This window comes from Malus sylvestris, chromosome 14 (assembly GCF_916048215.2).
Source record: "Malus sylvestris chromosome 14, drMalSylv7.2, whole genome shotgun sequence".
NCBI classification, from domain to species: Eukaryota; Viridiplantae; Streptophyta; class Magnoliopsida; order Rosales; family Rosaceae; genus Malus; species Malus sylvestris.
Genome location: NC_062273.1, coordinates 21,130,022 through 21,146,679, shown reverse-complemented (window position 1 = coordinate 21,146,679; position 16,658 = coordinate 21,130,022). Strand labels below are relative to the sequence as shown.

The 16,658-nt window shown below is 37.3% G+C and overlaps 1 protein-coding gene and 1 pseudogene across 2 annotated transcripts; both read left to right on the top strand.

The window, feature by feature from the left end:
- Positions 1–4,368: 4,368 nt before the first annotated feature.
- On the top strand, positions 4,369–15,410 carry LOC126599307 (protein DMR6-LIKE OXYGENASE 2-like). Of its 2 annotated transcripts, none has more exons than XM_050265660.1 (4): positions 4,369–4,659; positions 4,920–5,167; positions 5,572–5,893; positions 14,923–15,410. In XM_050265660.1, exons 1-4 carry the CDS (start codon positions 4,435–4,437, stop codon positions 15,166–15,168), a joined length of 1,041 nt encoding a protein of 346 aa, XP_050121617.1. In that variant the 5' UTR covers positions 4,369–4,434; the 3' UTR covers positions 15,169–15,410. The 2 variants fall into 2 exon arrangements, with proteins under 2 accessions (XP_050121617.1, XP_050121616.1); XM_050265659.1 differs by lacking the exon at positions 14,923–15,410 and adding an exon at positions 6,205–6,730 and having other exon boundaries at positions 4,371–4,659.
- On the top strand, positions 7,070–9,285 carry LOC126599305 (caffeic acid 3-O-methyltransferase-like; annotated as a pseudogene).
- Positions 15,411–16,658: the final 1,248 nt, after the last annotated feature.

Here is a 16,658-nt window from a genome sequence, read left to right as displayed (position 1 = left end):
CAAGTGGGAGAGAGATATTATCAGTGATCATGACAATGATATGGTTAGTGATGTGCTACTAGGTTCTAATAGTAGTAATTAGAACAGTGAGAGAAAAAGAAAAAAGAAGTTGTCAACAAGATTTGAATAGCAGTTAAAGTTTTCAATTTTGAAGAGGTTAAGCAATTAATGGGAGACCCAAAGAAAAATTGTTTCGGATTTCAGTGGGAGACCCAAACAGACTTTGTTTCTGTTTATTATAATCAAAGAATATGATTATGTTTTTAATCAAGCACGTCGACAAGAAGTCAACAGGGTTACCAAGAACTCAAGGTATGGAATTCATTGAATTAAGTAATAATTATGTGTTTTTCTATTATAGTGCATTTTTGCAAGAAACAAAGTTGTGTTATTATATGGGCCAATAAATACTGCAATACAGGGTGAATGTTTATTGATATATTGCTTGTATTCCTAGGAATTATGTCAATGCGTTTTATGATAATAAGTCCACCATCTTTTAGGAATTGTTAGTTCCTAAGGAGAGCACATTGATATAAAGTATCACTATATGGAATTATAGTGGAGAGGGATGAAGTGAGAGTCGACCACACACCCTCGGCTAAGATGGCAGCTGATCTTATGACCAAAGCATTGCTCTGAAAGGTTATTCAGAGGAGTATGTGACAACAAGTTGGAATCATCTAGATGTTGTAGTCGGAGCATGCGGTATGGGCATCACTGGAGGAATTTCAGGGAAGCCTGAAATGAACAATTTGATGCGACTCTATCTGATTTGTTGATCGGATAAAAGATAGATGGGCACTAGTGAGGTAACGGAGTTATAACAGATCTTATTGTATGTAAAATCTGCTTATAAACATCAAGTTGAATTTGTATAACATCTTGGCGCATAGTGTGTAAAGCGTTGATAAGGTGTATCAATGAAAGCCTTTAGGTTGGCTTAGGAGGAAGTACTTGATCAAAATTTCAATGCAGGTCAAGTTGGACTTGGCTGAAGTCGTCATTAATACTAGATATGGATGGTATTTTCCTAGAAAAGAGTAATGGTGCCAATTTACTTGAACGAGTGGTCAAAGCATGCGCACGTATAAGCTGAACGATGAATTAATGATAGTTTACAAATCTTTGTAAACTACAGTTGGAAAGTCAAGAGTAATCAGGATTTGATACTCGATAATGATATCCAATTTGTGTAGCCAACGAGACCTTACATCATCAAGATCAAGCGGGAGATGTTGGAATACAATCATGATGATGTTGGCTTTACAATATACGTGTGTATTTGATGTTTGGAGGTGCACCATAAGATTGGTGTACTGATATACATTTAACCAAAGGGTGTGATAAGATGTATGACTTATCATAAGAGTTATACTTTTCTATAAGTGATGTGTCTTATCATAAAAGGATAAGACCATTCAGACGAGTCTCACAACCTTATGGAAAATGCATGATGAAGTCTATAAAATGAGGATTCATTCCTCTAGACAAGTCATAAAACGTGAAACAAATTCTCTTCCTTCATTTAATGTGCTATTTCTCTCTTGGTATTACCGCATAGTAATCAATAGTCTAAGGACATTTGAGTTTGATCCTATGACAATTGTCCTCCTATTAGTTACACATAATTTATTTTGCAAATTTTATCTTTAAATTTAGTCTCTCAAGCATTACCTAATATTAAAACCTCAACATTTCTTCACCTGTAACAATCAATACCCGCTGGCATCTCCCTTGTTCCCCTCTATAAACTGCATACTTCATCCCAAAGAAAGAAGAAAAATGGCACAAATTTAAGAGGTTTGTGGTTCTTGCATGTGTGGTGATAGTGCTACGGGGTTGGAGGAGAGTGAGGGAGGACAAAGAAGACAGGCGAGAGAGATTTATTGAACGTGTCACAAGTTTGGGTGACCGGCTGAGTTTTTAATTTTATTTTTTAATTTTTTTAATTTTAATTTTTAAATTGTTGAACACTGGTACCCTCTGATTTATTCTGTCTCTTTTCTCTGTCTTTGTTTTTATTGTGACTCGGATGCAGACTACTAGGTTACATCATGAAGATCGTAGGGAATGACGTGTGATATTGTGATGTCACTTTGATTGCATCATTGAATATTTCATATTAGCTGTCGACACAGCTGATCAGCTTCTTATGGTAGTTTACTTCTGACTAAGACTAAGTGTGGGGCAGCCCAATTATTTTCTAGCCTAGTTGCCCAGCTCGTTTTCCATTGTCTATCTCCTCGTGGTGCACTATAACTCACCGGGGGTGTTGCCAGCACATTGACATGCGCATCAGTCAAGAGTACTCATTTTTCTGATATTTATTCTTCCGTCAATTCTATACACCCGCCCATTATTATCGATTTATGACTATTCATTCAACTACAATGTGATTGAATTCTGGATTCATTATATAAGGAAACGTGTAATTAATGATTATATTGATATTTTTCATCGAAAAATCAATATACGTTTTAAATTCAAATTTCTCTACTCACAAAATATAACAATAATTTAATTAAATTATTAACTTGTTACAGTTTTCATGTCACAATGCATACAACAATTGGGGTGAAAGAAAAATTGAGAAGACGAGAAAAACGCATCTTTCTAGCTATGCACACTTCGGCTTTATTCAAATTTTTCTTAAGCTTTTGAAATAAAAAAACAAAACTATGTTAAATTAAATTAAATATTTTCGGCCGTAAGTTTTCTCATTTCAGAACAAAACTCCCCAATATGACATCTGATTAAATCTTATATATAAAACCAACAACTCTTTTTGGGGTCACGGGTTTAAAAAAAAAAAAAAAAAAAAAAAAACCAAAAAAAAAAAAAAAAGTGGATAGAAATGCTCCCCAAAGAAAAATTCAAAAGCAGTCCAAAATAATGTAGGAGTATTTTCGTCATATAAACAGTGTTTTTTAATAATTAATTCTTTTTGTATATTTTTTTTCTCATAATTAGTACCTCACAATAGGCTAGTAATAATGTGATTTAATAAGTTGTTTATTAAATATTATTTTCTCTATTTTTAAACACGTTCAAAACATCTTAAGATGCGCATAGTGCTGGTTATAAAAAAGGTCTTTCGCACTCGCATAATAATGTGATTCAATTAATTGTCAAATGATTTTTTTTTCTAACAAATGATATTATCTACACTAAGGATAAGAGGGTGGGCTTAGCCTCACAATGAGCTAGCAATAATGTGATTCAATAAGTTGTTTATTAAATATAATTTTTTCTATTTTTAAACACGTTCAAAACATCTTAAGAGGCTCGTCGTGCAAGTTATAAAAAATGTCTTTTGCACACGCATAATAATGTGATTCGATTAGTTGTCAAATGATTTTTATTTTTGAACAAACGATATTATCTACACTAAGGGGAAGGGGGTGGGCTTAGCCTCACAATGAGTTAGCAATAATGTGATTCAATCAGTTGTTTATTAAACATCTTAAGAGCCGTGTATTGCCGGTGATAAAAAAGGTCTGTCACACACGCACAATAATGTGATTCAATCATTTGTATTATTTTCTCTATTTTTAAACACTTAAGAGGCACATAGTGGCAGTTATAAAAATGGTCTTTCGCACGCGCATAATAACGTGATTCAATTAGTTGTCAAATGACCTTTTTTTTTTTGAACAAACGATGTTTTCTACACTAAGGGGAGGGGGATGTGTTTAGCCTCACAATGAACTAACAATAATGTAATTTAATGAATTGTTTATTAAATATTATTTTCTCTATTCTTAATGTAAATTCAATAAAATGTAGATGAAAATTGAAAGATCGATTTTATTATGTGGATTCAACTGCTTTGATTGGTTTATGAGAGGTTTCTTCTAGTATAGTCGAATATTATTCATTTACTTCAAATATTTGACTTTCTTTTTGTCAAAAAAAAAATTATTGAAGCAATTCATGCATATAAATACATTTAAAATGTATAAGTCGTGCGTAGCACACCTTGATTCAAAAAAGGCCTTCTATACAAGCGTGAGCGTGTCCATAAAGGCTAGTATTCCTTGAAACTAACAAATTGCATTAGAGAATGACATAGCAGAAGGACGTCATTTGCTTACTTCAGACAAATCTGTCTGCAGTCCATAGTGAGGAGAGATTTTTAGTGTGACCGGCACACGGGGTGGTACATCACGGTTCACTATATAAATAGTGAGATATGTAAGTTAAAAAGTTAATAACTTAAAAAATAAAATTTCTCATCACTTACATAAAAACACGTAATGTACCACTCGTATTAATTTCTCAGTGAGAATGTGGGGGGCATGCCGATCTGACAACTAGAACAGCCAAACCCCCAACTCATATTCTATAAATAGGGATAGGGATCCAAAGTCCCATTCACCAAACCTACAAATTTCATTAGTTTTGCAACTTTTCTCTTCAGTCGTAAGCAAAATGGCCACCACAACAAACCTACTGCTTACAGACCTCATGTCTGGTGTGAACCATATCCCTTCAAACTACATCAGACCCATCTCCGATCGTCCAAATTTTACTGATTTTCAGGTATCAGATGCCTTCTCCATTCCTCTCATTGATCTCAAGGACCTCCATGGCCCAACGCACTCGGATATTATCAAACAGATTGGTCTAGCATGCCAGACTGATGGTTTCTTTGAGGTAACAATTAACACACACACACACACACATATATATATATATATATATATATATATATATATATATATGTATATACTTGGCAAATGATTAGCACATCTCTTTTCTCCATTTGCATACCCTATTGATTAGTGCCTTTGTTTCTCCTTTTATACATATTATCCCATTACTTTATACTTAATTATACTTAATTACATGTGTAGTATGAATATGAGTACTACTATATATTACTACTAAATTATGCACCAACATTTTTATATTAGGTGAAAAATCATGGAGTTCCAGAGATAATGATAAAAAACATGTTGAATATAGCAAGAGAGTTTTTCCAATTACCAGAGAGCGAGAGGTTGAAGATGTACTCAGATGACCCTTCTAAGACAACCAGGCTCTCCACCAGTTTTAACGTCAGGACTGAAAAACTGTCCAATTGGAGGGACTTCCTTAGGCTCCATTGCTACCCTCTTCAAGACTATGTCCAAGAATGGCCTAACAATCCCCCATTGTTCAGGTAAATAACGATGCCTTCTTTTTCATCATCTTATGCTAGTACTTAATATTCAAACCAACTAGCGTTTTCTAATCAGACTTATTATATTGTTAAGATGTGAATCTGAGCACACATACACAGTCTAACAAGAGAATATTGTCCAATTAAATTTATTAATTTAGTTAAATAAGGGCACCTTTTTGTCATCATCTCAACTAACGTTCTTTAGTCAGGCTTACGTTGCTAAACAAATGCTCATCTTGTCGAACTTTGAATATGAACTATATATAAATCTTGTCAAATATCAAACTGACCAATGATCTAAGTTCCAGTCTAACAGGAGAGCATCGTCATAGACAAGTTCATTTGTTTCTAATTAATTACATCTAAGTCACACAACTGAATGAGCTGTACTTTGTTCACAGGGAGCAAGTGGGTGAGTACTGCACAAATGTGAGAGGATTGGTGCTGAGATTGCTTGAGGCCATATCAGAGAGTTTGGGCTTGGAAAAGAACTGTATTGTTAAGGCATTGGGGAAGCAAGGGCAGCATATGGCTTTGAATTACTATCCACCTTGTCCTCAACCAGAGCTGACTTATGGATTGCCTGGACATACTGATGCCAACCTAATCACCGTCCTTCTCCAAGATGAAGTGCCTGGATTGCAGGTCCTTAGAAATGGCAAGTGGGTTGCTGTCAACCCTATTCCCAACACTTTCATTGTCAATATTGGTGATATGATGCAGGTAAACTCTATATCCTGCATTTATTATGTTTCGGTGTATGTTATCAAACAAAAGATCATCTGGGGTATACAAATTCTAGGAGCATATTGGAAAATACCCCCACGGCGTGAAATCTTGACTTCTTTGTCTTTTTCTCACCTGATTAGTTACATGAGACGTGAAATAATAGATGATGACATCACTCTCGAGATAATTAAGCTCATTTCTCCCTAGCAAGGGGGACTTGTCCAAGTAGAGGGACAAAGTTTTGTAACACAGGAGTAAAATTTGTAATTGATTTTTAACCTTTTTACCATTTTATTTGGTATCAGGTAATTAGCAACAATCGGTACAAGAGTGTACTCCATAGAGCTGTGGTAAATTGTAACTCAGAGAGAATATCGATCCCAACTTTCTATTGTCCATCACCAGATGCAGTAATTGGCCCTGCCAAGGAGCTCATCAACTATGACCACCCAGCCATGTACAGAAACTTCACATATGCCGAGTACTATGAGAAATTCTGGAATAAAGGACTTGCAACTGAGTGCTGCTTAGACTTGTTTAAACCCATTTGAACATGTGCGTGCAATTTCATGTTACTAGCTTTGGACAAGTACACAAATGACCTCAAAAAATGGTCTACTTTAGTTTGAGTGTTTCAGTAGTATGTCTATTTATCTGAAATAGATATTGAAACTATTTTTATTTTTCATTTCATTTTTAAGTTTAAGAATAAATACGAAAATAAAAGGTATGTAATTTACATTAGAATCAATAAAGTATCACAATGATGTCGATATTGTTGATGTCCATTTGAATTTGCTACAATAATAAAGTTATTTGAGAATTGTACAATACTTGGCTTAATTAATGTCATGGTGTCGGATTCTCTCTCATCTTTTTCCATCCCCTTCTCTTCCATACTCTCATAAATTGTTTTTTATCTTCTTCTAGTTATTAAAAAATTAACACAACACATGGTCTAACCATAATCGTTCAAATATGATGGGAGGGAAGGGAAACTAAGAGGGGAGAGAATCCTACTTCCAATGCCATAACTTTAGGAGCTCCTTACTCCATCCACTAACACATTGCCTTGTGTTATGATTTCGTCTCCTTGAAGAAAACCAACTTTAAATATAAAATGGTGCAATCAAACGAGTGTTTATCATTAATAGCCAAAATTTGTCTTAATTTAAAAAATGTCAGTTTTTATATAAACTTTCAAATATAACAAAATGTTCACTTGAATAGACACAAACACCCTTTTAATTTAAACCAATTACCCCCAAAACTGAAACCCTTTTGATGTTCTGCAACCTTCATGGAGAGGAAAATTGTAGAGCCGCATCCTAAATGCCGAGCAAACTTCCAAATTCAAAAGTCACTTTCGCAATTTATGAAACTACCATGGATACAATTTTATCAAGCGATGCTTCGTCCACATTTCTTGAATTGCCTTCCACCTCTCTCTCTCTCTCTCTCTCTTTCTCTCTCTCTCTCTCTCTCTCTCTCAAAATTCTTACCTTTTTCTTCGGTTGTATTTTTTATACTAATAATATATGCAATTTTGATTAGTCTCATGCACAATTTCTTCATCTAGCAACGAAACAAATTCAGAATCGTGATGAATTTGAAAACCCTTTTCACCTCTCATGCCTATTTAACATTTCACAACAACATAAACAAGCATTCCAAACAAAAAAAAAATCACAACAATATAAACAAGCATTCGAAACAAAAAATAAGAACTCCAAAACAAGGAAAAAAACTGCTGAAAATGTCCACCATTAATAGAGAAAAGGAAGTTGACTCCCAATATGCTATGCAATTGGCAAACGTATCAGCATTGCCTGTGGTGCTTAAAGCAGCCACAGAGCTTGGTGTGCTTGACATTATCCACAGAGCTGGCGCCGGAGCCCTTTTTTCGCCTTCCCAAATAGCGTCTCAGCTTCTAACTCTCCACAATCTGGATGCCACGTCGGTTCTTGATGGCATGCTTCGCCTTCTTTCCGCTTACTCTGTTCTTACTTGCTCGACAATCCAAGCTAATGGGAAGGTTATTAGGGTTTATGGGTTGGCACCTGTCTCCAAGTACTTTATTAAGAACTAGGATGGTGTGTCTCTGGCACCATTGCTCAATTTTTGCCATGACAAGGTCATCTTAGATAGCTGGTACTATTACAACCTTTTACAAAACCTTGTTAATTTAGTCATTTTTGTTTTAACTTACAGTCTGACACGTGTGCAAAAACTTTTCATGTTGTGTTATAAACGAGTAATTTATCTATACGCATCAAACAATGATTTATTTGCAAGTAAAGAATCGAACAAAGTTCATTTCTTTTGCATCAGTGCAGTCATCTTCATATGTCATCGTTTATGCAGGTACCATTTGAAAGATGCAGTTTTGGAAGGAAGACTCCCATTTAGCAAGGCCTATGGTATGAATGTGGTGGATTACATTGGTAGGGATGACAGACTTGGTGGTGTGTTCAAGGACTCAATGAAAGTGTTTAACCTCATTTTTAAGAAGGAGATTCTGGAGATTTATACGGGTTTTGAAGGTCTACGTACACTGGTAGATGTGGGTGGTGGCGACGATACTATTCTTAACAGGATAATCCCCAAGCACCCTGCCATCAAGGGCATCAACTATGATTTGCCTTCGGTTGTCAAAAAGTCTCCCTCCCATCCCGGTATGATATAAATTTTTTGCTTACCATTGGACAATTTCATGTAGCTCTTCGTAGTTTGCTTTGCTTTGCTAACTTACAGAGGAGTTTTGCTACAGGTATAGAGCACATTGCAGGAGATATGTTTGTAAGGATTCCGTAAGGTGATGCCATTTTCATGAAGGTAAGGCTTCTAAGAATTGTTCAACTGCTTATTTACAAAGCATGTTCAAAAGCAAACGTCGACTTTGGCTGAATTAAAAATTTCAATAAAAGTGTGGGCACTCTAGCTTGTTTACCCCTACACTTAAGCTTCGTGTTCAAATTGATCGAACCCAATATCATTTGACTAGTTACACTTTCGACAACTTTCAACTAATGTAAATGATTTTATTAACAATGGATACTACACGGTTGGGATGGCGATTGATGCTTGATGATATTGAAGAATTGCTATGAGGCCTTGCTAGACAACGGAAAAGTTATAGTGGTGGATATGGTGATACAAGAAGCCCCTAAAACAAGTCTTTCTGCTAAAAGTTTGTCTCTGTTTGATGTGTATCGAATGAATACCAATGTGTCGGGAAATGAGAGAATAGAGAGAGAATTACAAAGTTTGGCAAAAGCAGCAAGATTTTCAGAAATTCGGGTAGCTTGTATAAGTTTTACCTTTTCCGTCGTGAAACTGTTAAAGAATATGTAGTTTCCAATTGGATATGTTTTGTTACTGTAATCTTTTGAGTTTCAAAGACATTATATTGAACTTTCATTCATTCACGAGATAAGTAGATTTAACAAGAAAGGAACATATAAGAGCAAAACAATCGTGTTAGGGCTAGATCTGTCCCTTGCATAATTCCCCTGGCTCTTGCCTGTCGGGCAAGGTTTGTTGCTTGGTGTATTGCAATATGAGTTTGTTATTAGTTTGAATGGTGCCTTTGTGGGGCATTTCTTAGGCCTTGAGGTTTACAATCAAAACTAATATGGGTCTGAGCATGCCACCGTTATCTTTGTATAACAAATTGTTCTTTTTTGGTTATTAAATGGGTTAATTACTTGCGCCACAAGTTATTTAGACTTTGTACAAAGTTCTTTTTCTTGCCTTGTAAATAAGGACTTTTACTCATAATATCATATGTCCAATTAAAGAGAGTTTAGGGCCCTTCAAATTATTTCTTTGGTTACGGTTAACACTAAAGAAGCAAGATTAATTAGTTTAGGAAGATTAATCATAGATGAAATTTTGAACAAAAACCAGTCGAAAATGATATAGGATACAATGAAAGATGCATAAAACAACATAGCTACTTTATGTAAGTACAAACAAAAGAGACTAGGGCAAGATTATGACCCTGTCAGGCAAGATTCGTCTTCTTGCAACCACTTCTCTTTGTGTTTTACAGGGGTTGTAATATTTGGATAATGAAATATAAATCGGGTTTACTAGAGGGATTCAGTACTACAACACAGGGGAAAGGTAGCAGAGCTTCTAAAACTTGACAAAAGATGGCTTTCTATGGTGGACTTGCGACTAAAAGGGTAAAGTTTGAACAAACTAAAGCTTTTTGGTTTCGTGCTTGTTGGAGTGCAAAGTTGGATGTCTTTTGATTGATTGGTTGAGTGTCCTTCTTCCTTGTGTCTTTCATTGCTTTTATAGACTCTCTAGCCTGACTGTCTAAGCCTCCCCTTTTTGGTGATGGCCTTCAAAACATGGTGAGTCATCGTTTATTTACCTATCCATGCCCTTGAAAAGTGCTTTTTGCTATCGAATTCAACAATGGCTCCCAAATCGTACCCTACATGTTGGAGAAAGGATTGTCATTCTTTCTTGTCAGCTCAATGACCTTCATGGTCCTCGGGTTAGACTTCCAGAGTTCTTGTTGTTGTGGAAAGCAACATGCTCGTTGCCAACTGGTTCACTCCCAATCCTTACACCGCTGAGGTAGAAATCTCTGCTTCAAAGTGGTCTCGGGGTTTCCCCTTAATGAAGGATGAAGCCTAGTCCAAGTGGGTGGATGAATAAGAGCCTATATGGAAGAAGAAATGGATGGCAAATGACATCTATGAGCTTATCATGATGTCCAAAACTATTATGCCCTACAAGCATGAGCTTCTCTCAACAGCTCTCATTTTCTGGAACACAGGGACCAATACTTTTGATTTCAGAGTGGGTCCCATGTATTCCACCATCATAGATATGGCTTAGATCTTTGGTTTAAGGTCATTGGGTAGGTGTGTAGACATTACACACGATTGGTCATCACCTTTACATCCTCCTGCTAAAGGCTTAGAAGCTTCTCAGTCTATCACCAGCTTAGAGTATAACTCTACCGCCTTTAAGAGTTATGAGACCTCTTTTGTGAGCTTTATCCTTTTTCCCAAGAATATGTTCAACCCGTATTCCCCCACTGCTGACCTAGCTGAGAAGCACATGTACTTTATCTTATATTGGTTGAACAAACATGTGTTCCCCAACAAATTCAAATAAGTGAAATTGGAATAGATCCCTTTGGTGGAGGCGCTGCATTCCTTCGACAATGTCGCCACCGGTCCCTTCACTCTGGTACATCTCTATCATCTGCTTTATGAGATGACAATGGACTAGCCCTTCGAGACGAACGTCAATAAAGCTATCTGGATGGTGCAGCTCTGGCTTCAATGGTATTTCCCAGAATTACGAGATTCCAACTTGGAGTTTCTACAAAGTTCCATATAGCATATGATCTATCACAAATGGATAAGTCATCAATGACATGTGGCACAAATCAAGCAAAGGAAGAATAAAGCTTCCCTAAAACTCGGCAAAAGGGGGAAGAAATCCTTTAAAATCGGTAAGGGGCCCAAATTGCTCCCAAAACCGGAAAGAAAGTTAAAGCATCTTCACAAAACAAGCAAGAATTGAAGATTGCTCACAAAATAGGCAAGAAAACCCTATAATTAGGCCAAGCAAGGGAAAATGGCTGAAATTAAGACACAAAACATGCCTAAATTATACCATGGACAAATTTAGACACAAATCAGAGCCAAATCCATCCAAAGGCATGGCTTTGGAAGTCTATAAATACAAGGTCCCAAGACAAGCATAAGGTTGACAATTTCTACATTAAAGGGCTGAAATTCTCAGAAAGGGAGAATTTCTGCCAAATCTTTGAAGACTAATATGCTGCTAAAGCTCTCTTCGAAGAACGCACAACCAAAGGTGAAGCTTTATTTTGACCAAAGCCGAAGCATTCCCTTGAAGAATCAACAAGTACTTGCGCCGATTCCTTCAAGACTTTGTTTCAAGCTCAAAACTTGTAACAAACGTTCGATTCAAAATCAATTCGCCAAGACCCTTGAATCAATGAAATCTCACATCTACACTACCTTTGTCGTAGCTTTGAGGTGAAGACCATCCAAGCGTTTTTTCAAGCTCAAAACTTGAAGCAATCGTTCAATCATTCGTCTGAGATCAAGTTATCGCGACCCTTGGATCAACAACCTACGCCATTTACATCAAATTTAAAGACTGAATAAGAGGAAAGTTGTAAACAGAGATTGTAACCCTATAAAGTCATCAATACAAATTTACTTTGTACACGTGTTCTTGTTTCATTCGATACATAATTTTCGTGTTTACAGATTTGGCACGCCTGGTGGGACATCTCCACCTCTCATCTCTGTCTTCAAATCCACAAGAAGCACAAATGGCAAGAACATCCTTGCGGCAACCAATGCAAAGAACAAGAACATCCTTACCACAAGTGGTGGCATTTTAGGCTTTAAAACCCAAAGCAAGGCAAGTGCTCTCTCTGCCGTGCCTTCCACCCCTACACCAAACCTGTCGAATGAGCAAAAACACCTGAGGCACCAACGTGTGATCACCTTGGCCTTGCTAAGGGCGCCAAAGGAAGAAAGCCCGATGAGGTACTCCGAGTCATTGACTTCTGATCAGTTCATGATCAATGAGGATTCCAGCTGGGGGAATTTCGAGCTCACACTCGCATTGGCACTTACTACACATAACCATCCCCTTGATTATGGCTGATTTTAGATATTCGGGCGATTTAATCACCCTTCCAGGAGGTTTTTCAGCCAATCTTTCTTCCTCTGGTTCCCTTGTGATTCTTTCTTTTCCCTTTTCAACCCATGCCATATTGATCATATTTACAGGGGCTTCTGAAAAGGGAACTGCAGGTTTGTCTACCACCAACTCTTCAGGTGGGCTGGTTTTAAGTCTCTTTCCCTCGGGAGGAACCAGGTCTGTTTCTTTTCTAGAGCCTGTGGAAGCTTTCTCCAATCTTTGTAACATTTGTAGTAACGTGGTTTGCAAATCTTCTGGCATTTTGACATATATCTTCTGATCCAAGGGGAATCCCACCGGGCGTGCCAAAACTATGTTATCGTCAGGAATTTCAGTCGAGGATGTTTCCTGGCCGACGAGCACACAGCTCCCCGGGAGGTTGGCGCCGGTTGAGGGCTGCTGTCGGGCTTCTGCTTCACTGTCGGGCTTTGTCGGGCAAGTCTCTTCGGGCAAGACTCTTCGGGCAAGGCTCGTCGAACAAGGCTGAAAGAGAAGGACAGAGTTAACTTTAAGAGGTGCCTTTGTGGGGCCTTAGGTGTAGGCCTTGAGGCTCACAATCAAGGTTAACTTTTAAGTGCTCAGGCGTGCCACTGCCATCTTTAGTATGGCAGATGTAAAATGGATGTCGAGTTTTGGTTGTATATGTATATACCCGAGAAACCGTGTTAGTTATAACAGGTGCCTTTGTGGGGCCTTAGGTGTAGGCCTTGAGGCTTCCTATCAACAACTAAACCAGTGCTCGAACACATCATATTTGTGAGTGCATGAGTCTTTATAACTATTACACTTCTGATTACCGGAGTCCGAGAGGTAGAATGAACCCAAATAGGTGCCTTTGTAGGGCCTTAAGTGTAGGCCTTGAGGCTTCCCATTAGAGTTCGCTCTTATACTCAAACGTTCTAGACCGCAAAACGGAATGAATCCAAATAGGTGCCTTCGTGGGGCCTTAGGTGTAGGCCTTGAGGCTTCCTATCAGAATCCTTCCCATGCTTAAGCGTTCTATGATAATCATAATGTAATAGCAATAAGACTAAGAGGTAGGTCGATTACTTGCGCCCCAAGTAACTTCGGACTTCTCGTTTATCAAGGATTGTCGTGGATGGGTTAAGTCCACATAAGGTTCTTTTTTATGCCTTGAGGCCAAGGATTTTTAACTAATCATATTTACATGCCCGAGGGCTTAGGACTTGGATCTGGTTTGAATACTGAAGATATATTCAAATCGGATCCAAGTACTGAGAAAGCCTTTTAATAGTCATTTTGCTAGAAATAACTACTTGAATATAACTGGAAGTATACAACATATTGCTAGGCTAATGAATGAAAAGACAAAAACAAAGAAGGTCGGGCAAGGTTTAACCTTGTCGGGCAAGCTTGGCCGTCTTGCAGGTTCCTATCTTTGTGGTTTATCAAGGGTATGAAAGCTTCAGGGAGGGAGAGAGATTTACAAAAAATTAATCGATACTACAGCAAGGTTGAATAAGGTAGTAGAGCTATTACAAGGGTTTGAGTGAAGGTTTATCCCGCGAAGGATGAAGGCTTGTCCCGAGAGGGATGAATGCTTGGGCTGACTACAGCTTCGTTTTGAAGGCAAATCTGGCTTTGGGCAGAGTTTGTGCTTGCATTTGTTTGTTTGATTGAGTGTCCTTATTCCTGTTTTCTCTTTCTTCTTATATAGACAACTCGGCTTGGTCTCCTGTAGCAGCAACCTTGCCCGAATGCGGTCTGAAGGGTGATGACTCATCAGCTTTTTTACATGTACTGCCATCATAAAGTACTTTATGGGTTGTGTAGCTGGTCAGTTTATACCACTTGGCCTTTGGGTAGGTAAGCAAGTGGTCTTCATGAGCTGCACCAAGTCAGAAAAGGCCCTTTCTGCCTTCTGGGCTTTGACTGGGCTTTGGCTCTCTTTCCCTTCAGGCCTCCTTTTGGGCCAGCTCCTTTCTTGAGCCCAAAGTTCAAGTTTTGATCCAAACACTATGCTTTAGTGTATTATATCTTAATTAATTTTTGGTTATTGGATTGTTTACCAAGGATCTAATGGCCAAAAGATCATCTGGGGTATACAAATTCCAAGAGCATATTGGAAAATGCTCCCATGGCGTGAAATCTTGATTTCTTTGTCTTTTTTCTCACCTGTTTAGTTACATGAGGCATGAAATAATAGATGATGGCATTACTCCTGAGATAGTTAAGCTCATTTCTCCCTAGCAAGGGGGACTTGTCCAAGTAGAGGGACAAAGTTTTGTAACACAGGAGTAAAATTTGTAATTGATTTTTAACCTTTTTACCATTTTATTTGGTATCAGGTAATTAGCAACAATCGGTACAAGAGTGTACTCCATAGAGTTGTGGTAAACTGTAACTCGGAGAGAATATCGATCCCAACTTTCTATTGTCCATCACCAGATGCAGTAATTGGGCCTACCAAGGAGCTCGTCAACTATGACCACCCAGCCATGTACAGGAACTTCACAAATGCCGAGTACTATGAGAAATTCTGGAATAAAGGACTTGCAACTGAATGCTGCTTAGACGTGTTTAAACCCATTTGAACTTGTGCCGGCAATTTCATGTCACTAGCTAAGCACAAGTACACAAATGACCTCAAAAAATGGTCTACTTTAGTTTGAGTGTTTCAGTAGTATGTCTATTTATCTGAAATAGATATTGACACTATTTTTATTTTTATTTCATTTTTAAGTTTATGAATAAATACGAAAATAAAAAGTATGTAATTTACATTAGAATCAATAAAGTATCACTATGATGTGGATATTGTTGATGTCCATTTGAATTTGCTATAGTAATAAATTTATTTGAGAATTGTACAGTACTTGGCTTAATTAATGTCATAGAGTATGATTCTCTCTCCTCCTAGTTTCATCCCATTTTCTCCCCTCCTCTCATAGATCGCCTTTTGTCTTCTTCTGGCTATTAAAAAGTTAGAGTAAAAGACTGTTTACTACCCTCATGTTTCGTGATTTTCAACATTTAGTACATCAAGTTTTTTTCGTCTTAGAGTCATACCTAAAGTGTAAATTTTGGGACAATCTCATACATCCGTTAGTCAAATTGTTAAGTCTCCCGTTAACTGTGACATGGCGCCCATGTGGACACTGACTGGGCGCCACGTGTCATCCATGTGGAAATTAAAAATAAATTATTTATAAAATAAATAAATAATTATATATATATATATATATTAAAATAAAAAATAAAAAAACCTTCATCTTCCCCAGATTCGGAGGAAGAAGAAGAAGAAGAAGAAGGAGAAGAAAGAAGAAGGAAGAAGGAGAAGAAGGAGGAAGGAAGAAGGAGGAAGAAAAAAAAAAGTTGCAGTCAGAGGAATAAGAAGAAGAAGGAAGAAGGAGGAAGAAGAAAAAAATAATAAAAAATCTTCCCCAGATTTGGAGGAAGAAGAAGAAGAAGAAGAAAAAGGAAGAAGGAGAAGAAGGAGGAAGAAAAAAAATCTTCCCCAGATTTGGAGGAAGAAAAAGAAGAAGAAAGAAAGAGCAAGAAGAAAAAATAAGAATAAAAAAAAAACAAAAAAAAACTGAATCTGCAACCCTGATTCGGAGGAAGAAGAATAAGAAGAGGAAGAAAGAAGGAGGAAGGAGAAGGAAGGAGGAAGAAGAAAAAAAAAACTTCCCCAGATTTGGAAGAAGGAAGAAGAAGGAAGAAGAAGGAAGAAGGAGGAAGAAAAAAAAAAAAGTTGCAGTCGTAGGAAGAAGGAGGAAGAAGGAGGAAAAAGAAAAAATAAAAAAAAATAAAAAAACCAAGAAGAAGAAGAAAAAGAAAAGGAAAGAAGGAGGAAGGAGAAGGAAGTAGGAGGAAGAAGAAGGAAGAAGGAGAAGGAGGAAGAAAAAAAAAAGTTACAGTCGGAAGATGAAGATGAAGAAGAAGAAGAAGAAGAAAGAAAAAAAAGAAAAAAAAACGTGGATGACACAGGGCGTCTAGTCAGTGTCCATATAGGGGCCACGTCACAGTTAATGGGAGACTTAACAATTTGATTAACGGATGTATGAGACTGTCCCAAAATTTA

Excerpts from the sequence above, each read along its gene's own strand:
- LOC126599307 (XM_050265660.1), top strand. The coding sequence starts at position 4,435 with ATGGCCACCACAACAAACCTACTGCTTACAGACCTCATGTCTGGTGTG. Across the intron at positions 4,660-4,919 it reads AGACTGATGGTTTCTTTGAG|GTGAAAAATCATGGAGTTCC; the intron begins GTAACAATTAAC and ends TTTTTATATTAG. Across the intron at positions 5,168-5,571 it reads AACAATCCCCCATTGTTCAG|GGAGCAAGTGGGTGAGTACT; the intron begins GTAAATAACGAT and ends CTTTGTTCACAG.